This window comes from Barbus barbus (assembly GCF_936440315.1).
Source record: "Barbus barbus genome assembly, chromosome: 26".
Classification (NCBI taxonomy): domain Eukaryota; kingdom Metazoa; phylum Chordata; class Actinopteri; order Cypriniformes; family Cyprinidae; genus Barbus; species Barbus barbus.
Genome location: NC_136754.1, coordinates 4,334,666 through 4,357,099, shown reverse-complemented (window position 1 = coordinate 4,357,099; position 22,434 = coordinate 4,334,666). Strand labels below are relative to the sequence as shown.

At 35.1% G+C, this 22,434-nt stretch overlaps 2 protein-coding genes across 2 annotated transcripts; both read left to right on the top strand.

The window, feature by feature from the left end:
* Positions 1-4,320: 4,320 nt before the first annotated feature.
* On the top strand, positions 4,321-8,782 carry LOC306846134 (Krueppel-like factor 6). Its single transcript, XM_079379263.1, has 4 exons — positions 4,321-4,577; positions 5,491-5,968; positions 7,215-7,338; positions 7,420-8,782. The coding sequence occupies exons 1-4, from the start codon at positions 4,476-4,478 to the stop codon at positions 7,469-7,471; spliced, it is 756 nt and encodes a 251-aa protein (XP_079235389.1). The 5' UTR covers positions 4,321-4,475; the 3' UTR covers positions 7,472-8,782.
* A 1,442-nt stretch (positions 8,783-10,224) lies between these two features.
* Positions 10,225-22,427, top strand: LOC306846091 (presequence protease, mitochondrial). The gene is made up of 27 exons (XM_079379202.1): positions 10,225-10,418; positions 10,661-10,757; positions 11,714-11,820; positions 11,942-12,093; positions 12,182-12,296; positions 12,393-12,489; positions 13,315-13,475; positions 13,576-13,702; positions 14,164-14,252; positions 14,335-14,463; positions 14,546-14,659; positions 14,810-14,906; positions 15,632-15,766; positions 16,004-16,142; positions 16,225-16,341; positions 16,434-16,563; positions 17,487-17,607; positions 17,979-18,055; positions 18,166-18,331; positions 18,412-18,512; positions 19,397-19,517; positions 19,601-19,651; positions 19,738-19,850; positions 21,155-21,280; positions 21,393-21,538; positions 21,717-21,819; positions 21,954-22,427. The coding sequence occupies exons 1-27, from the start codon at positions 10,372-10,374 to the stop codon at positions 22,045-22,047; spliced, it is 3,072 nt and encodes a 1,023-aa protein (XP_079235328.1). The 5' UTR covers positions 10,225-10,371; the 3' UTR covers positions 22,048-22,427.
* The last annotated feature ends 7 nt before the right edge of the window (positions 22,428-22,434 follow it).

Genomic DNA, 22,434 nt, shown 5'->3' with positions numbered 1-22,434 from the left:
AAAATTTGGTAATTCTGTATGTTATCTGAGCATTGGCATCCTCTGAGGTCCTCTGAGGGGTTGGCATTATCTTTCCTCAGGTGTTCGGTCATCTCAGATCATTTAAGGGTTGGATCCAGACTGAAGCTTCTGTCATTCCTAGTTACCATGGGATGTTAATCCCGTGACAGAAACAGAGAAACAAATAGAGACATAATTAGCGTAGCTGCTGTTCCATCGAAGCAAAAATGATTTGTTCAACCCAAGCTAAAGAATAATAATAAATGTACATTTGATCAGATATAACTGCAGTACAAGATTATAAGGTGCATTATGTGAAAGCTTGGCTATAGAGATGTGTCTTTAATCTAGATTTAAACAGATAAGAGTGTGTCTGAACCCCGAACGTTATCAGGAAGGCTATTCCAGAGTTCGGGAGCCAAATGTGAAAAAGCTCTACCTCCTTTAGTGGACTTTGCTATCCTAGGTACTACCAAAAGTCCAGAGTTTTGCGACCTTAGGGAGCGGGTTGGATTGTAGCGTGGTAGAAGACAAGTTAGGTACGCAGGAGCTAAACCATTTAGGGCCTTATAGGCAAGTTTGTAAATGATGCAGAACTGAATAGGTAGCCAGTGCAGAGACTGTAAAATTGGGGTAGTATGATCATATATTCTTGACCTGGTAAGAACTCTAGCCGCTGCATTTTGGACTATCTGTAGCTTGTTTATTGAAGATGCAGGACAACCAGCTTGCAGTGCATTACAATAGTCCAGTCTAGAGGTCATGAATGCATGAACTAGCTTTTCTGCATCAGAAACAGGGAGCATGCTTCGAAGCTTGGCAATGTTTCTAAGATGGAAGAATGCTGTTTTTGTAACATGGGAAATATGATTTTCAAAGGACAAGTTGCTGTCTAATATAACACCCAGATTTTTGACTTTAGAGGACGTGACAGTACATCCATCTAGTTGCAAATTGTAATCCAAGAGATTCTGTGTACTGTTTTTTGGTCCAATAAGTAATATCTCTGTCTTATCTGAATTTAATAGGAGGAAATTATTGGGCATCCAATCTTTTATATTTTTTACACAATCTATTAGCTTAGATAGTTTAGTAGTTTCATCTGGTCTTGTTGAGATATATAGTTGAGTATCATCAGCATAACAATGAAAACTAATCCCGTATTTTCTAATAATATTACCAAGAGGCAGCATGCATATTGAAAATAGCAGAGGACCTAGGACAGATCCTTGTGGTACTCCATACTTTACTGGTGATAATTGTGATGACTCTCCTTTTAAATGAACAAAGTGGTAGCGATCATACAGGTAGGATCTAAACCATCTTAAAGCCTGCCCTTGAATACCAGTATAATTTTGTAATCGATCTATGAGTATTATTGTTATCAACAATATGAAGTGCATTAAACATTACATCAAGGTTTCCCAAACTGGGTTCCCAAATTAATTTTATTTGTTTACCTGCATGTCATGTGACCATAACCAACATCAGAGAACCATGAACATGCAAATGTGATACTTCGTAATTAAAATATTTATTTTAAAATCTCAGGAGTACTTAAAAAAAAAGATATTAGGTAAAAGCAGATCAGATGACAAAAAGTTGGTGAATTTGTGCATTTCAATGTGTTTGAAATGGTCAAATGCTGTGCAAACTTTCTGAGTGTATACCAGCGGTAGGCTATAGAAAGGAAAATTTAAATGATGAAAAAGAGGAATTAGGAAGAATCAATCAATTCTGAATAAAAGATTAGTATTGTGTAAATAATATGTAATCCATATAAAAGTAACTATAGTCTGATTACGAGTATTTTAAAATGTAACTTAATCGAATTACAAGTACTTCATTTTTGGAATCTGATTACGTAATCCAGATTACATGTAATCATACCTAGCTCTGTTCCCAAGTATAAGTGTGCATATACTTCCTGAAACAGTATTATGTAATAACGTTAGCAAGCTGGAACAGAGCAGACACACACGCACATACACACATTCATGGTATTTTTGTCATTCCTTTCACAGACATCCACACAACCACAAAGAAACAAATCACAAACCTGCAGAACCCTGAACAAAACAAACACAATGCCAGGCCCACACAACGAGATACAATAATGATGCAAAATTCATAATGTAATACATTTTGCAATGTCAATCCCTTATAAAGAACATTTCTCAATGTGAGAGTCTCGCTAGAATAATAATAATAATAGAAGAATAATAATACTCTCAGATTTAGTCACACACTCTGCTGAGTATTAAAACCTGTGATGTCTTGTACAACTTTTATGTACTTCAGTTAAATTCCATCTCATTAGCGATGAGTTTAGTCAGGCTCGATATGAGGGATTATGGGAAAATGGCACACTAAAACTACATTTGAGGTGACTTCTTGTTAACAAATGTGTTTGTGTGTGAGATTCAGCCTACAGACATTTGAATGTTGAATGATGTACATATCTGTGTGTGTTTTACTGAGTCACATGATCAATATTTGTGTGTTTGCTCTGAAATGGCTTAGAAGGACCAATCAAATAAGCATTGACAAATAGATTTTAAAAATGTTTAATGCAATAAATACAGTAAAAAAAAATTTCACTCTGCTTTTCACTATCTAAATTATTTCTGTGTACCATGAAGAAATATTATATTATATTATTAACACTGTAATGTATAAAATACCACATATGGAGACTTGAACATTTGTGTGTGATGCCACAAAATAATCTTGTTTTGAATTGATTCAGTGAAATGGATTGCTTGCAAAATTATTGAAAATAGCATCATACAACTCATTCTTCACACATTTTCTACATCACTTCCAACATCATCTGTTTCTACTTTCAAATTACAAAACAACTTTATACTCAAAATCACACTTAATTTGTTTGTGAGTTTGTGTAGTGCAATCTGTGGGAATTCATGTGATTAGTTTAATCATTTTAGGCTTACTGGTTATTGGGTTTTGATTTGAATTATTTTTTGTCCGTGTTTCATTGATGTCTATGACTTTGCATTTTATTCTGTTTATTTGTTTTTATTGTGCATTTGTGGGTATCTACTTATTTGTGTTTGTGTGGATGTCTGTTACTATGTAGTCGTGAATTACTATGAAAATAATCTCTGTGATTTCAAGTATGTTGCAAAATATTATCTTTGACAGAATGAAAGAGATCATGTGTGCTAGCCTGAATACAAACAGTGTGAGTGTAGTCACAGAAAATATGAGTCACCACCACTGTACACATGTCGGTGCATGTGCACGTGTGTGTATGTGTGCATTATCCCTCCACACGGTCTTGATAAAGGGAGGAAACTTACAATTGTAAACACAGACTGACATGCCACAGTGGTTTTAAGAGATAATAAATGTATGGGTCTCAGGATAACAGAGTATGTGTTCATGCTTCCAGGTATTTACTTTCAGTAATCCTTACCTCAGTATGTCTAATCCAAGGCTTTTATGGGTGTGCACTATATTTTTTATGGGTAAGCACAATAACACACACACACATCACAAATTGATTCAGATCTGATTTACCTCAAATCTCCTCCATGTATTTATTCACTTGTTATCTACTGATTATTGTTTAGTTTCCCACTGTTGCTCTGATGATGAACAGTAACTGAACATTACACCTCGAGGCAAAATCGCAGTACTGCATTATACTGCATAAAGTGTACGTGACCCTGTATTTAAAATTCGAGTTGTATTGAGGAACCACTTGACCTCGTCTCAGTGATTTGTTCATGAATCAGGCTGATCCAGTTCACAAGACTCAACGAGAATCATATGAATTAGTGTCTCAATGATCCAGCTCATTTGAGGGGAAGAATACCAGTGAATATCTCTTCCTCTCACAAAGCTAATAGGCTACTTCAGAAGACTTCAAATATTTGATTTATGCTTTTACTTTATGTTGCATACTGTCAAAGCCATACTTAAGTTGTAATGATTTGCCAGTAGGCTACTTGTTTTGTTATTTTTGATTTTTGGATTTTTTTACAGTGCTATAGCTATATAAATATACACACACACTCACGCACAATATATATATATATATAGTTACTGAAGCAATCTATGCTTGTAAAAATATGTTCAAGTAGCCTGCCACAACTTCCTCAATTGCGAAGAAGGGGGTTTGTTTATATACCTCCCCAGAAATAGCGCCAACTACAACCCACCAATCATCACACAGAGAAACATACCGATGACCAATCCTCAACCAGATCGGAAGACGGACGCACCCATTGGGTGGAGTTGAGACGGTGGGCGGGGCACTAGCTGGTCTCTTCTGATTCGTCCGCTGGGGATGTCACTGTTTTGAATTTGTAAGTTTGCAGCGCTTCTGAGCAGCCGAGCGTCCGCCGCCGAAGACACTGTTGCCTTACTTCCGCGCATGAAGACACGGCGGGAAAGCGCCTTCTCCAGGATTTCCAGCTGGGTTTGACAGATCTGCGTGTGGGAGGAATATGGATGTTATTCCCATGTGTAGTATTTTCCAGGAGCTACAGAGTGTCCTTGACACGGGATACCTGTCCGCATTACCATCTCTAGAGGAGTACTGGCAACAGGTAAGATAAACCAGCAGCTTTATTCATTAAATACTTTGATCAAATACACACACACACACACACACATATATATATATATATAGGAGAAAATATTTTATATAGATATAGATAGATAGGTCTCGTATGCTCACCAAGGCTATATTTTTTTAATCAAAACTACAGTTAACGGTAGTAATGTTGTGAAATATTACCATTTCAAATAGCAGTTTTCTATTTTTATATGTTATTTATTCATATGATGGCAAAGCTCATTTTTTAGCATAGTGAATTTTCACCCTAGTTTTCAGTGTCACGTTGATTCTTTAATTCTTCTTTTTTTATCTCCAGGTTGGCTGGCTTTCTTATTTATTTAATTTTACATATAGACATATTATACATTACAAAAATGTGTGTATGGTGTCATTATTTGGCATAAGGCGTCACAAAAGAATCCACCATAGGCTTTTCTGCTATAATTTAAATACGAAGTTCACACAAAAATGATAATTCTGTCATCATTGACACGTGCTCATGTCATTTCAAAACTGATATACACTGAATCTCTGAGCTGCACTTTTCCAAAATAATGCAGAGCACTAAAATTCACCATAAAGTGTGAAGAACATACAGAAATGGAAAGCATTATTCAGTGTTATTTGAGTATGGACTACTTTTATGTTACCTTTATATCATTATTGGAGCACAACAGAGCTCATTTCCATTTACTTTAATAGTTTAGAAAAGAGCGCCGCTGATATTGTGCTAAACCTCACATTTAGTGTTCCACAGAAGAAAGAAAGTCATATTGGAATGACATGAAGTTGAGCAAATAATGTCAGAATTTCATTTTAGAATTTTCAATTTCATCTTAGAATTTTTCCTGCATGCAAAGTATTCTGGTTGGTGTTTGATTGCCCTTGATTCTCTCTTATAGACTTGTCTGGAGCTTGAGCGCTATCTGCAGAATGAGCCCTATGTCTCTGCAGCTGATCTGAGATCAGTATGCGAGTCTGACAATCTTTGGAATCAGTTTCTGCGCAGCTGTGGGACTGAACCGAACTCATCCCCTCCAGAAGTGTCCATCCCCAAGCAGGACGGGGTCGCTACGGCTTCCCATTTGCCAATCGGCAGCTGTAAGGTTATCGCATCTGCTGATGTGCTCATACACCCACTGGATCACAGCGTATCTGAGCAGCAGCACGTAATTGCACACACACTCCCGACGCCGCCCTCCTCGCCCTCACTCCCTCTCATGGAGGTTAAAGAATATGCAGAAGGGGCGAGAGGGGATGAGGTCAAAGCTGAGGGGTCACCTGAAGGACGAAGGAGAGCTCATCGCTGTTACTTCAACGGCTGCAGGAAGGTGTACACCAAGAGCTCTCACCTGAAAGCACATCAACGCACACACACCGGTAAGCAGTTTCTGTGTGTGCGTCTGTAGTCCTACCTGTATTTTCATTTACTGTTGCCACAACAGTGTTCTCAGCTTTGGGAAACAAAGTTCTCCCATTTGGATCACGTTGAAAGTCGCTTCAATAATATGCTTTACAAAGCATATTTTTTAAAACCACTCTTAAAGCCTTCAAAAAATCATAACAGCATGCTTTGAATGCAATTTAGGTTGCTTCAGATAAAAGAGACGTTTATTGGGGGTTTTTTTGTCTGAAAGTTCAGTTCCATAAAAAATTTATTTTTCATACTAGGCCCATTATTTCATATGTCAGGCTTTACAGGGAATGCATGAACTGATTAAGTGTGTACGTTGAATGCCGTGTAATTGCTTAAAATGCAAATGCATAAATGTATGTTTCAGTGCATGCACAGTATGCATTCATTCTCATGTAGCGCTGCTGTTGCATCACGCTTGTCATTTGAATATTTAGCATGCAGAGGTGGCTGTGTGACCTCCTCCTTTAGAGGCGAATGATTGAAGAGTGTGTGTAAATGCGGTTTGGTGACTCCCTACATTCCTGAAATGCTCATTCTTCATGTTGCTGTCACACACTCTAGGAACATTAGATTACTAACCCTGTTCCCACACTCTTCATCTTGCATACAATCTAAAGAATGTTTACAAACTCTACTGACTTCTCTAAGAACTAATAAAGATCATAAAGGAACCCAGATCACAGCAGAGAGCACCATGGGGATGTGGGCTTGCGGGCGTGAGCGTGCTCTAACATGTTGCACGTGGTGATTATGTACCCAGTGACCCAAGTTTGATCTCTTTTTCTCACTATGCTTTCAGGTTGCCTTTTAGATGTCGTGTCAAAACCCTACAGAATTAAACCCCCCAAAATTCTGGGATTCTCAAATGTTTTTGTCAGTTAAACGAACCCCTTTGACTTAAAATACTTACTTGAAGAATTCCCTGAGAGTGTTAATATTTCAATAATTTAACAACACATTGATGTTCCCGGTCCTCTGATATCAGTTAATGGTCACGTGATATGCAGGTTAACAAATATCTTAAAAATATAACAAATATCTATAAATTAAAGGGATTTTATGTTGTTTTATTTGTTAAGCTATTTAATTTAAAAAAATTAATTGTCAGACCCCAGTTTAGCCTGAATTAGTGTGATGTTATGTGGGAAATATAACACTAATTAAGACCTAAATACTGAGTGCCGTTGTGTGTTTGTTGGCTGCCTGCAGGTGAGAAGCCGTACAGGTGTTCGTGGGATGGCTGTGAGTGGTGCTTTGCTCGAAGTGATGAACTGACGAGGCACTTCAGAAAACACACCGGAGCCAAACCCTTCAAATGCAGCCAATGCGACAGGTGAGTGTGTGTGTGTGTGATCGGACACAGCATTTCAAACAGGTTTTGAGCTATACATAATCATTTTTATTTTATTTTCAGGTGTTTCTCTCGTTCTGATCACCTGGCCTTGCACATGAAGCGACACATCTGAACGCAAATCCCAAAAGACCTGCCAAAGAATCCCAAAGACCTGCCAAAGCTGGTTTTCTATGTATTCGTTGAGTGTCAGTGTTGCACATTTTGCACCTTCTTGCTAAAGATATAGTTTCAGCAGAACATTGGTAATAGCATTTTTTTTTTATCCTATGCTGGCGACATTTGACTTATTCAATTCAAGCTATAGCATGGCTATAAAGGCATTGAAAAGGCAGAAAGTCTGGTACTGAATGGAAGTTATCATATTTGCAGACTTTGCAAATTGCAGTGAATATGTATGTCAAAATCGGTCAAAAGAAAAATATCTTGTTAACTAACACCTTGCATTAACACACTGAAAACTCTCTGCTTTACTGCGCAGCTAACATGTTTATATCCAGAGCAGCTATGTGTCCATGTAGATTTATAAGAATACAAAAATTTCATAAACGTACTAATATGTGTCTATACTAATATGTTTCATTTAGGAGTAAGGTATTGAATAAGGTACGAATAACCTGCTTTATCCAGCAGTTGCAGGTACATTAGTCATACTGATATTACTTGTACTTCTAACCAATACATTTAACATTATTGCCTTAAAATGGTTCTCTAAAAATCAGTTATGAGCTATTCATCAAGAATTACATTGGCTAATTAAAGTTCAGGTTTGACTTTGAAGCATTTGATGAAACTGGAAAATCTGATGATCAAATACTTTATTATATATATTATACCATATCTTGTGTCAGAAGGACTAGAATGACTGAATTGTGTAATTGAATGATTGTAGTGGAGCTGGATTTGCTACTGTGTAGTATGCTGTAAATGCATCGGGATATTTCACTGGTTCTCCGAGCACAGACTGACATCATGTTGGCTCAGATGAAGCTATAGCCATTTGTTGTCCAGATGTTTAAAGCCCTGCAGATGTTACAGAGACGAGGATGTTCACTCAGGGACTGATAATATGAAAGCTGTTAATGTCTAACTGGAATTTGCAGTATCCTTAGGGGAATTTTAAAATGCACTCCAATATTATCAGTTTATGTGCATATAAAGATTTTTTAAGGTTGTGATCTGTACAATATCACATACATTGGTTTCATGACATTTGTTTTTGAATTTTGTTGAACTGTTTAAATGTTTTTGTCTAAAGGGACTGATTTTTAATTATTATTATTATTAAAAATTTTACTTTTTGCTTGTGTTTTTATTATTTTCTTTGTTAAAATCAGATCTCTATGTAAAGCAACAGTATATTGTAAGATTTTTATTATCTTTGTGAATGCATTTTATAGCACTATAATAATGAATGATTTTTTATAAAACTCTTGTTTTCTGGTTTCTTTGTTATACAGTGGGCAAAACATTACACATTAGAGATTTAATGGGATCCTGTGTGTAAACTGTAAACAGACTCTTCTGGAACATTGTGTGGACAAAAATATGGTGCGCTGTGTTCAGTGTTACAACAAATGTTCATGGCAGTGTTTTATAGACCTCTATATGAACTTAAAACAGACATCAGTGAGATGAACGGCATGTTCTGCAGACCCACCCTCACACACAAAAACACTGGGAACGAAACTTTAAACAAACCCACTTGAAAAAGATACTTTAAAACCGTAATTCTGACTTAAATAGGACTGTCAGTAGATTTCAGTTCTGGAAAGTACAAATAATGCGTTATAAGTCATACAGTAAGCTATAAAATAAACATTCTAATTTATTAATTTGCAGAAAATGGTAAGTTCATCACAAATCTGCAATAATGAGATAGACACTTTGGCTAAAATAAACACTTTGTCTTCCATATGTAATATATAAGTTGGGTAACACTAAAGATTAGGAAACTATTCACTATTAAATCTTAGTTCACTTTTAGATTCTAAATTATTATCAGAAAACGCTAAATGCATCACAAATCTGCAATAATGAAATAATAAAAAAACATTCAACATATTAAATCGACTTAGTCTTCCAACATGTAATAAAGATGTTCAAAATCTATGATTTTGTCATTCTTTATAAGGACAAACTCCCAACAGAAATAATTTTATCGGTTTATATATGTATATATATTTAAATATTTAACTCTTTGTGTGCCCAAAAAGTATAAGTTTACTTAGGCGCTCCTAACAAAGGAAAATGTATTATTTGGTGTATTTATTTTTGAAAGATGAAACACGTGATTTATCAATTAACACAATTGTTATCCTTGGGAAGGTTTTTTTTTTGCATAAGAACGATTCTTGAAAATTCTTCCAAATTTCTATGTATTTCACAAGGAACTATGTCATTATTTTTTGTCGCTGAAACGAATGAAGAAAAAGAATGCTGTAAATTTTTCTTCAACTTGCTTTTATTTATTTCTTCTCCTTTATATTATGATGCTTGCATTTTTGCATTTTGTACTAGGCCATTTATGGTTGTAAAGTTTACACTGTTCAATAAAGTAAAAAAAAAAAATAATAATAAAAACTTAGGCGCTCCTTCCGTTTCTAACTACTTGACCTTTGTGTTAATTTTAGTGACCTCTGTTTCTACTGACCCCTGCCGGTCATTATAAAAAGTGTTCGGTAAAGTGGGCAAATATTAAAAAACTCTGCGTCCTGTATTTCTTTATCCTTTGTTTTACAAGTATGTATATTTTTCCATACAATATTTTAATAGGATCAAATTTATTTTATTTATTATTTTTTATTGGACATACTTTTATTATGTATCTTGCAGCCAATGAAAAGCAGCGTTGTTTGCTGTTGGGACGCGTCTAGTGCGCATGCGCCGTTTACAGCATGGGACATGGAAGGGCAGAGATATAATCATAACGGAAACATGACTCTAGCAACACACATATAATGTGTTTTAACTCTTAAATTGGTACGGAAATCACAGTAATCTTAAGCATCTAAAATGTTTCGCCATAGCAAAGTATTCATTACGAAACTCAAGAATTTGAGGTGAGTAACGCTGCACTTTTCAGTTCAGTTGAATTAAACTTGGTGTCGGATATAAGCGTGGTCCTTTTTAGGCTGTTGTTAGTATTTTGACTGGGATTAATTTATCATTCAGGTCATTGTTATTAACTGACATCATGTTTATAGATAAACTTTGAGTTGAAATGTATTATGTAATCCTCTGGGAAAAGCTCAGTCATGCTGATTAGTGAGATCTGTAAGTCTGATGAATGAGGGGTCTGTAGTTTCCAGAGCTCATGGAGGTCGAGAGGCAGCTCTGCTGTAGAGAGAGCACTGCAGTACACGGCAGGACAGAAGATCCACGGGTTCACTGTTAAAGAGGTAAAGAAAAAGTCAACAAATCATGTAAATCCATATGATGCATGTATTGTTTTTATTTCATCTTACACTTTTGTATAAAGCCAAGATAAATTAATAACCTAGTGGTTTGATTTAGTTAATACTGTGATGAAATAAATAAAAAAATACATTTTAAATGGAAAAGTTCATTGAACGTTTAATCAATTTGAAAGAACATCAAAAAAGTTTGTGTATGGTTTTATTATTTATAAATCAGGCTTTTGTTGCTCAGTTATGATGTAGTGAGAATATGGAGCTCGTTCTCAACGAGGACAAAAACACGACAGGCCGCAAAAATATTTCTTTGACCAAAAAGTACGATGAAATTCTTATAGCTTGTAAGTCAATGAGATCTTTATAACAGTATAACCCTCTATATCTCCCAATGATATATCTTAGTAAGATATTTAAATGTTTAGTTTGTATGGTCTCTCTGTAGTTTTGAAACATATAATACAAAGAAGTACACTGAAGCCTGACTATATCTGATACTCGCATTTTAACATGATTTCTCTAAAAAAAAAAAAAAAAAGATAGATAATGCATAATCAAGTGAAGTTGCTTCAGTCCAGTAAATGTTCATCTTGAAATATTGGAGTAAAGCATAAAATTATTTGTATGTTTACGTCATAAAAATCAGTCCAATTAAACAAAACTAAAAGGCCTATTGCTTGCTAAAAAAGTATGAAGTATCAATTGCACAACAGAAGTCATGTAGTATAATGTGTACAACAGTTTTTGTTTTTTTTCCAGCAAAGTTTCGATCATGTTGATCATTTAGATGCTTTAGAAATTCATATATCAAATATGATACAGTGGGCTTTATAGGGATAATTGTATTCTAAGCTGTTATGCTATCACTGTCAGACTAGAAAAAGTCACCAGTGATAGTCCTCCAGAAGTTTACAGCACTTCTGAAAAATGTTGTATTTTTCTAGGTAACAGCAGTGCCAGATTTGTTCCTAACGGCTGTTAAACTCTCCCATGATGCCACCGGAGCTCAGTATCTGCATGCAGCCCGAGACGATTCTAACAACCTCTTCAGGTACAGTGTTTGGCGGACACAAATGCTTTGAAACATCTGAGGATTGTAATTTGAAACGCATTTATATGCCCCGATGATGTACCTATTGGTTTGAGTGTGTGTTCTTCATGTGGTGTTATAGTGTGCAGTTTCGTACCACACCGATGGACAGCACTGGCGTTCCTCACATTCTGGAGCACACGGTTCTGTGCGGCTCTCAGCGCTTCCCCTGTAGAGACCCCTTCTTTAAGATGCTCAATCGCTCGCTCTCCACCTTCATGAATGCCTTCACAGGTACTTCCTTCACTGGTGTTTGTGTTTAAGTGAGTGTATGTATGTGTGTGTGATATGTATTTCTGATTATGTCAATCTCTCCCACCAGCGAGCGATTACACGATGTACCCGTTCTCCACCCAGAATGCCAAAGACTTCCAGAACCTTCTGGCAGTTTATCTGGACGCTGTCTTCTTCCCATGTCTCAGAGAACTGGACTTCTGGTAAAGGCCATGACTCTGAAGCACACTCAAATAGTGAATGTTTTCCATGGCACATAAATTGGTTTTGAAAAGGATTTGATGTTTTGTTTTTTTCAGGCAGGAGGGTTGGAGGCTGGAGCACGAGACCCCCACAGACCCCTCCAGTCACCTGGTGTTCAAGGGTGTGGTGTTCAATGAGATGAAAGGAGTATTTGTAAGGAAACTCTTCTGTGCTCTTCTGATTTAAAAAAATATATATATTGGTGATATGCACAGAGATACATGCATGATAAGTGACGTTATACGCTATTGTTACCTGCTGTTATCTAGAAATTATATACTTTTTGTTCAGAAAATAATGCATTAAATTACTCAAAAGTTAAAGACATTTATAATGTTACAAAATATTTATTTTTAAAATAAACACTGTTCTTTTGAACATTCTATTCATCAAGGAATCCTGAAAAAAATGTATCATGGCTTCCACAAAATATTAAGCAGCACAACTGTTCCTTACATTGATAATGTTTTAAAATTTATTAAAATAGAAAGCAGTTATTTTCAATTGTAATCATTTTTCACAATTTAGTTGTTTTTACTGTGTTTTGGATCAAATAAATGCTTTTTAAATAAAATAAAAAAAATATATATATTTTATTTATTTATTAGTAGTAACTTATTTAGCATTAGTAAACAGTTATTTTTTTCTTTTGTACATTTAAATGATCATTTTTGTCATTAGATTATAAGTCAATATTTTGGCCATCACAAATATAACAAAACACACTCTGTAGGTTTATAATGTGTATATAGCAGCATCATAGCATGCATTATGCCATAGTGTAAAAATGAATATCTGCATAATAATAATATTATTAAATATGCATAATCCACACTTCAATATACCGAATATTCACAGCATGTCCTTTTTTCCGATTAAAAATAGGAGTTGCAATGCTACTGGATGCCACATTTCTATTGATTTGAGTTTTAAGACTAACAGTCTCTTCTGTTTCTCTTGTGTGTGTTGTTTGTGTAGTCAGATAATGAGCGTCTGTACGCTCAGCACTTGCAGAATAAACTCCTGCCGGATCACACATACTCTGTTGTGTCCGGAGGGGAACCGCTAGCCATTCCTGACCTGACCTGGGAACAGCTCAAACACTTCCACGCCACACACTACCACCCCAGCAATGCACGGTACACACACAAAACTCTCAGAATCAGTAAACGACTGTGTGCTGAAAGCAGACGATGCTCATTATATGCCATTATTGCCTGTTGTTTGTGTGTTTTGCAGGTTCTTCACATACGGGGACTTACCGCTGGAGCAGCACCTGCAGCAGATACAAGAAGAGGCTCTGTCTAAATTTGAGAGAACAGAACCAAACACTGCAGTTCCACCTCAGACACACTGGGACAAACCTGTACGTTTAAACAATACACGCATGAGAATGACCAGTATAATAAACACAGAGAATTAGTGATGGGAGAAATGAAGCTTTTCAAAACTCTGATTCAATTGCTTCACAATTTTGAACCACTGATTTGAAACAAAAAAAAATTGGTTTTGAAACCAAAGTAAAAAAAAAAAACACAGCCTTGTTTGCTGAAATAACGTGACTTGGCAAGTTTTAAAACGAGCTCTGAACCACAGATTTTACACAAGATACCTTAATGTTTTGAAACAGTTTGATATGACAGCCTTGTTTGCTGAAATCTTGTGACTTGGCAACTTTGAAACAAGCTCTGAATGTGTGATTCGAAACAAAAAGCTTTATGAAACAGTGTTTCAAAAGCACACATCACTACAGAGATTGCAACACAATCAGTCCAAACACACTGTAAAATAGCACGGTGAGGTTTGTCATGTTTTGTTTTTGTTCAGAGAGTGGATCACGTGACTTGCAGGCCTGACTCTCTTGCTCCTGATCACATGAAACAAAACACGCTCTGCATCAGCTATCTGCTGGGAGAGTGAGTGGACAAATATTTACACGGTTTCTATCATTTAATGTTTTTCCGTTGTGGTTTAACTGTCTAAATGCTTGTGTTTCAGCATCACAGACACGTTTGAGACATTCATTCTGAGCCTCCTCTCCTCTCTGATGATCTCTGGTCCAAACTCGCCCTTCTACAAAGCCCTGATCGAGCCCAAAATCGGTTCTGATTTCTCCTCTTCAGTGGGGTATGTGGTTTTGACAAGACTATAAAATCCGTTCCTCGCTCTGATTATTGAGAGTGGAGCTTTATAAATGTGATTGACGCAGGTTTGACGGCAGCACTAGACAAGCGTCTTTCACCATCGGTCTTCAGGGCATGGCAGAGGACGACACTGAGACGGTCAAACACATCATTGCTCAAACCATCGATGACATCATCACGTGAGTGTTGACTGGGTTTTTATTGCTTTAATGCAGTGAGGTGTTTTAAATGAAATCAAGCTTTGGATTGACTCTGAGAATCTGAATTGATGAACAGTTTAGATAAAAGCACCTGCTAAATGAATAAATGTAAATTAATTGCTTTTTCAGAAAAGGTTTTGAAGAGGAGCAGATTGAAGCTCTGCTGCATAAAATCGAGATTCAGATGAAACATCAGTCCACCAGCTTTGGTCTAGCTCTCGCTTCAGTGAGTAAACGCACACACACTAGTGTTATTTTAGTATCATTGAGAGATTTTATTATTATTTGAAATGAATTTTTATATTTTATGTTTTCAATTTTAATTTTTTTTTTTTTTTTAAATGTTTTTGTCATATTTTTATTTATTTCATTTTTAGTCTTTGTTATTTTAGTTCATTAAGTTAAGCTAATGTAGCCTTGGAAAGTAGCAAAAATAAAAGTGTTTTTACATGTATGTGTGTGTGTGTAAAATATGTAAAAAAAAAAAAAAAAAAAAAAAAAAATATATATATATATATATATATATATATATATATATATATATATATATATATATATAATAACCCAAAAATGTGTGCTTACATTTTTATTTTATTTTGCACAGGCACTAAATACTAAGCCAAGATTCTGATTGTTGTTCTTAAAAAATTAAGTAAAACTATTAAAAATGTTTTGGTAATTGAAATAAAGCTGAATTAAAATAAAAAAATTAATATTAGATGTAAAGCTTGAACTTTAATATTAAAACTAAATGTTTTAGTTGAAGTATTGAAAGTATAAAAAATTATAATATAAATAATACTAAATTTAAAATATTTTTTTTATAGTGATAAGTTGGTTTTAGGAAATTTTACTAGATATTTGAGGGTAACATTCAAAATCATTTTCACACTTACTAAAAATATAACTTGCAAAATAATAATAATAACATTAACTCTGTCTGTCTGTCAGTATGTTGCATCCTGTTGGAATCATGATGGTGATCCAGTGCAGCTGTTGAAGATCAGTGAGAATGTGTCCAGATTCCGGCAGTGTTTGAAGGAGAACCCTCGCTACCTCCAGGACAAAGTCCAGCACTACTTTAAGGTAATGAAACCCTAAAGCTAGAAAACACTGAAAAAATACACCAAAACTGTAATTAAAACTAAACAGGAAATAGCAAAACAGAATAATACAATTAAAAAGAAAACTAAAGTAAAAATGATTGTGGTCATTGTTGGAGTGCTTTAGAAAAACAGCATTTATAACTGAATGGTTGTTTCATAATTGTAATTTTTAATACATTTTGCTGAATTAAGTAATGTGTGTCTGTGCTTGTTTCAGGAAAACACCCATCGATTGACCCTTACCATGAGTCCTGATGAGAGATTCTTGGAGAAACAAGCTGAAGCTCAAGAACAGAAGCTCAAGCAGAAGATACAGAACCTCAGCGAAGCAGACCACAAAGACATCTATGAGAAAGGTGTGATCATGAAGGACCAGAATAATCAGTCTCGTTCTCTTGTGTAGATGGTCTAATGTTGTTGTTGTTGTTGCTGCTTCAGGTTTGCAGCTGTTGGCCGCTCAGAGCACGACTCAAGACGCTTCCTGTCTACCTGCATTAAAGGTGTCTGACATCGAGCCGATCATTCCCTACACACCTGTACAGCTGGGAACCGCAGGTGAAACGCACATGCATGCATGCAACAAGCACATTCAAGGTTAAAATTATAATGCAAAAAAACTTTTTCCTACATTTACGGTCTCATTGTAGGTGGTGTACCTGTACAATACTGTGAGCAGCCCACCAACGGCATGGTGTATTTCAGAGCCATGTGCAACCTCAACTCCCTCCCTGAAGACCTGAAGATCTATGTTCCTCTGTTCTGCAGCATCATTACTAAGTATGAAACCTTTTTGGTTTATTAGTGCTACATACTGTAGCATGGACTCTATAATATCCATTAAATACAAACACTCAAGTCTGTGTGAAAATATACTGTATATACACTCCAGCTCAAACGTTTGGGTTCATGTTTTTGAAATGTGATGTTAAATGTGGCATCCAGCAGTTAGACTTGAATGCAGATATATATTCAGTATATGGATGTATGCCTTATGCATATTTGGTATATGCAGATATTTATTTTTACACTATGCAGTAATTGCTACTATGAGGATTAATTTGATAAATGTGTTTATACAATTTTTAAATCTAGCTCACAAATCTAGTTAGCAACTCTTAATAATAATTACAATAGTTCATATGTAATGACTTAAAACAGGCAAAAAATGTGAAATGCCAAGGTTTCTAAGGTTATTTATACATATACATACATACATACATGTATATCGGAGTATGACTATGTGAGTTGGAAACGCTTTCTGTATTTGGATAATCAGATCTTAGCTAGTAGTTATGGATGTTTTTTTTAAAGAAGACAAAATATTGGCCAAAGCCTACATTACCTTTGTATTTTAAGATAACTTTGTATTTTATATATCTTTTTTATTGTAATATATTTTAAAATGTAATTTATTTCTGTGATCAAAGCTGAATTTTCAGCATCATTACTCCAGTCTTCAGTGTCACATGATCCTTCAGAAATCATTCTAATATGCTGCTTTACTGCTCAAGAAACATTTCCTGTTATCAGTGCTAAAAACAGCTTCTTATTTTTGTGGAAACCATGCCACATTTTTCAAAAGTTAAATTTTTTGTAACATTATAAATTACTTCACTGTTGCTTTTGATCAGTTTAATGCGTCCTTGTTATTATAAAAGTATTAATTTCTTTAAAAAAAAGTGATGATCATGTAATCTCAGGTTGGGCTGTGGCGAGCTGGATTATCGTCAACAGGCCCAGCGTATTGAGCTGAAGACTGGAGGCATGTCTGTATCTCCACAGATCATACCAGACACTGATGACCTTGATCTGTATGAGCAGGTATCTCCATTTCCTCATTACATTTACATTTATGCATTTAGCAGACGCTTTTATCCAAAGCGACTTACATTGCATTCAAGTTACAGTTTTAACATTTTTATCGGCTCTTGCTTTCCCTGGAAATCGAACCCATGACCTTGGCGTTGCTAGCGCCATGCTCTACTATTTGAGCTACAGGAAAGCTCATCATCTATCTTGTGAATTTACATAAATATGATGCATATGCACTTTTAAAGTGGGTGTGATTTGATACAGTAGCTAAAATCTCAGAACTGGTAACCAGAAAGGTGTAGGTTTGAGAGATTGAGTTTGTGCTTGCATTAGAGTGAGTGTGTAATCTACGCTTTTGTCTTTATTTGTGTTTTTTTTAGGGTATTATCCTGTCGTCTTCCTGTCTGGAGAGGAATCTACCTGACATGTTTCAGCTGTGGAGTGACATTTTCAACAGGTTAGTATTTTTTTTTTTTTTTTTTTTTTTTTTCTTCAAAGAGACAGAAAAATAAATCTATAAATCTCTGTGCAAGTGTAAAGATTATAAACCGTCATGTACATCTCCAGCCCTCGTTTTGATGACGAGCAGCGTCTGCGTGTGCTGGTCATGATGTCAGCTCAGGAGCTGTCCAATGGCATCTCGTACTCCGGTCACATGTACGCGATGGCGCGTGCGGCTCGAGCCCTCACGCCCACAGCAGAGCTGCAGGAGACCTTCAGCGGGATGGACCAGGTGAGTGCTGAGGTGTTGATCTCCAGTCTGTGACCGCTTTGAGTAGAATAAATTGCATACATTTTATATCTTAATTTCAGGTGAAGTTTATGAAAAGAATAGCTGAGATGTCTGATCTGACTTCAGTTTTGAGGAGACTTCCCCGGTTAAAGAGACACCTGTTAAATCCTGAGAACATGAGGTAAACAACAGCCACAGGAAATGAACAAATGAAAGGGCTATCATTGGTTTTATTTTGAAAATAGAAATGACCAGACTGTATAAACAAGATGTAGAGTTGGTCACACATTACTCATGGATATTTATTGAAAGGTGCCTTTACATGGTTTTTGCAGGTCTTCCTTGACTTTTAAACATTTCATTAGCATGTCCTGCTTTAAATGATAGTTGGAAATGTTTTTACTCAGAAATGACATTAATGGGCGTAAATGAAAAGTTTCTCGTGAAAAAAATTGAATTTTTATCAAATCGCAAGATTGTGTATAAATTTTATTTTTATATCTACTGTAGATGTCATTTATATATCAATAACATTTTTAGTTGGTTTGTTCAAATAATTTTGTTAAATAATTGACCATTTAGTTTGAGACACTTTATTTTTATTAATATTTTGAATATTTTTGTTTTTATATATATTTTGTTTTATTTAAATTTTTAGTTATTGCGCGTCTTTGTAACTTAATAGTTTTGAGGTTTTTGTATATATCTATATTGTTTTTGTTCATTTATATTATTGAAGTTTTATTTTTTTTTCTACATCAAATTAAAGCAAGACTACTTGCTGAAACTTGTTTTTTTTTTTATGGTTTTAGTTGAACTTTTAGTCAACCATAATAACCCTGCTGATATGGCATAAAATGGTCAATTAAATGAAAACCACAATAAATGATGATACCATATCATCATGACACAAACTAATAAATTAAGAATAAGAAAAAATGTTTAAAGTGAATTAACAAAATGAAATTTGAAGTAATTGACTATAAATGTATTTGTATAGTATATATGTTTATGTAAACGGGTTTATGAATGCATTTAAATGTGAGTATGATGCCATGGTTTCAGGTGTGCAGTGAATGCCACGCCGCAGAAAATATCAGAAGCAGCTGGAGAGGTGGAGCGGTTTATAGGTAATATAGCAGCCAACAGGAAGGAGCGCAAACCTGTCAGACCAACCGTTGTAGAGGTGAGACGCCACACTTTTCTTTTTAGAAGACTCAACTTTTCACAATGAATTAAGCTTTGATTTGTTTGCTTTTCCTCTCGTAGAGGGCATTAGATCCTCAAGCTGGATCATCTGCGAGTCGTAAACTTATCTCCGTGAGTGCGTTTGTATATCATTACAGCAACATTCAGGTTTGATTGATCTGTAGCGTTCTCACCGATCTCCCTCTTCATCCTGCCAGGAGCCTCATTTTAAACCCTGTCAGATGAAGACGTATTTCCAGCTTCCGTTTAATGTGAACTTTGTCAGCGAGTGTGTGCGGGCTGTCCCATTCACACATGCTGATTATGCCAGGTACAACAAACACACTCTTGGAAAACGATCTTCATTATGCTTACTTAGAGCTACACAATTTGGGGAAAAAAAATTTTTTTTTTTTTAAATGCATATCTTTTTTTTTTTTACACTTTTGTGATTTTATAGAGGTGACTAATAATAATAATCCTGGGCAACGATTAATTGCAACCAAAGTAAAAATTTGTGTACACAAATACACGCATGCATGTATATTTAAAAAAAAATGTTTATATATTAAATATATATTTATTAAATAAATTGTATGAATGTAAATAGTTTCAAAATATATACTGTATGTGTGTCTTTATGTACACATAATTAATATATACAGTACACACACATATTATATAAACAAACGCTTTTATTTTGGATGCGATGTAATAGTTGCCCAGCACTAAATAATAATAATAATAATAATTGTTGTTGTTGTTGCTGCTATTATTACTACTACTATTAAGTAAAAAATGTTAAACAAAACAAATGTTACTGCTTTTATATTTCACTTTAAAGTAAAATGGTATGCTTAAGAAAAATATGATTAAATAAATAATTTTAAAACATTACAATAAAAAAAATGAAATATTATAATTGTAAAAATAAGTAATACATTACAATAATAAAAATATATTTTACAGTTCAATTGTAATTAAAATTCTAATCAGTATGCTTTTTTTTTCCGAACATTAAACAATTGAGCTTTAGTTTTGGTGAAAACAGTCATTTCTGTTGTTGACAGCAGCCTTTTTATAAGTGCTTCTCATTACAAGTTTACACACACATACTTATGGAATTAAAATATGATATCACAAATGTGACCCTGGAGCACAAAAAATCGCTTAAATCTTAAATCGCTGGGGTATATTTGTAGCAGTAGCCAAAAATACATTGTATCCATTTTTCTTTTATGCCAAAAATCATTAGGATATTAAGTAAAGATCATGTTCCATGAAGATATTTTGAAAATGTCTTAGCGTAAAAATATCAACTTCATTTTTGATTAGTAATATGCATTGCTAAGAACTTAATTTGGACAACTTTAAAGGCGATTTTCTAAATATTTAGTTTTTTTTGCACCCTCAGATTCCAGATTTTCAAATGGTTGTATCTCTGCCAAATATTGTCTGATCCTAACAAACCATACATCACTGGAAAGCTTATTTATTCAGATGACGTATCAATCTCAATTTCGAAAAATTGACACTTAAGACTGGTTTTGTGGTCCAGGGTCACAAATATGGTTTTATTTTGATTAATCGCGCAGTCCATTGTTTATTCACAGTCTGTCATCTGTTCTCTCTCAGTTTGTGTATATTAGCAAGGATGATGACTGCTAAGTTCCTACATGGAGAGATCCGAGAAAAGGGTGGAGCTTATGGAGGTGGAGCTAGAATGGGAGGCGGGGGCCTGTTCTCATTTTATTCCTATAGGTACATATTACACATTTCATCGAATTGATGCAATGTTTCCATTAGTGTATTTGCTTCATATATAGTTCCAAGTTGATCATGTTTTATTATCTGATTTATCGTAATCTTTCAGAGATCCAAACACCACTCAGACGTTGTCGGCTTTCCGTAGGGGAGTAGAGTGGGTGCGAGCGGGAAAGTTTACCCAACAGGACATCGATGAGGCTAAGCTCTCTGTTTTCTCCGCTGTTGATTCACCTGTCGCCCCCTCAGATAAGGGTCAGTAATGTAGACTGTGTCTTGGACACTGAATGGCATTTTAGCCCATCTGTGTATTATTACTATAGTTGTTTTAGGTCTCCAAGGATTCTCAGATATTTGAAGTAATGATGTTGTTGAGTTTGTGTTCTTGGAGATTTGCTCTTTAGTTCACAAGGACCTTGTTATTGTGCTGCAGGTTTGGGCCGTTTTTTAAACGGCATTACAGATGAAATGAAACAAAGATACAGAGAGAGACTGTTCACTGTGACCGATAAAAACATAATTGACGTCGCTGGCAGGTAACAAAACATTTAAATGTATATAATTATGTAATTCATCAAAATATAAAATAAAATAAAAAATGTATGCTCGAGTGCTGGTGCTTAATTTCTATTTTTTGTATTCATATTTACTTTTTTTGTGTGTTAAACAGGTATCTTGGTATGGGTCAGCAGACATGTGGAGTGGCTATTCTAGGCCCGGAAAATGAAAGCATCAGAAAAGACCCGTCCTGGGTGGTCAAATAGACTCTTTACCTCTCTTCTTCTTCTTAGGATTGTGAAAGATGCACACGCTCCTGCATCACGCACAAATCAGTCTTTTTCCGTTAGAAGAATGTGTTTTCTTCCTTACAGGAGTCATCATGAGCAACAGAGGCACTTAAAGAACCTGAATTAAAGTTTCACTTGTCAGTTCACTAAAACTACGTTTGTTTACACGGCACATTGTTAGTGATGGACTTCATCTTTTTATAACAAGGTCAAAAAACGCTCGTATGATTCTGCAGTTGTAATTTGAGTGAGACTTTTGAATTCGAGATTGAGATGTATTGAATTATAATAAACATGACCATGTTTAACTAGAATGATTTTTTTTTTTTCTATTAAAAGAAAATATTTTAAATCATTATTTTT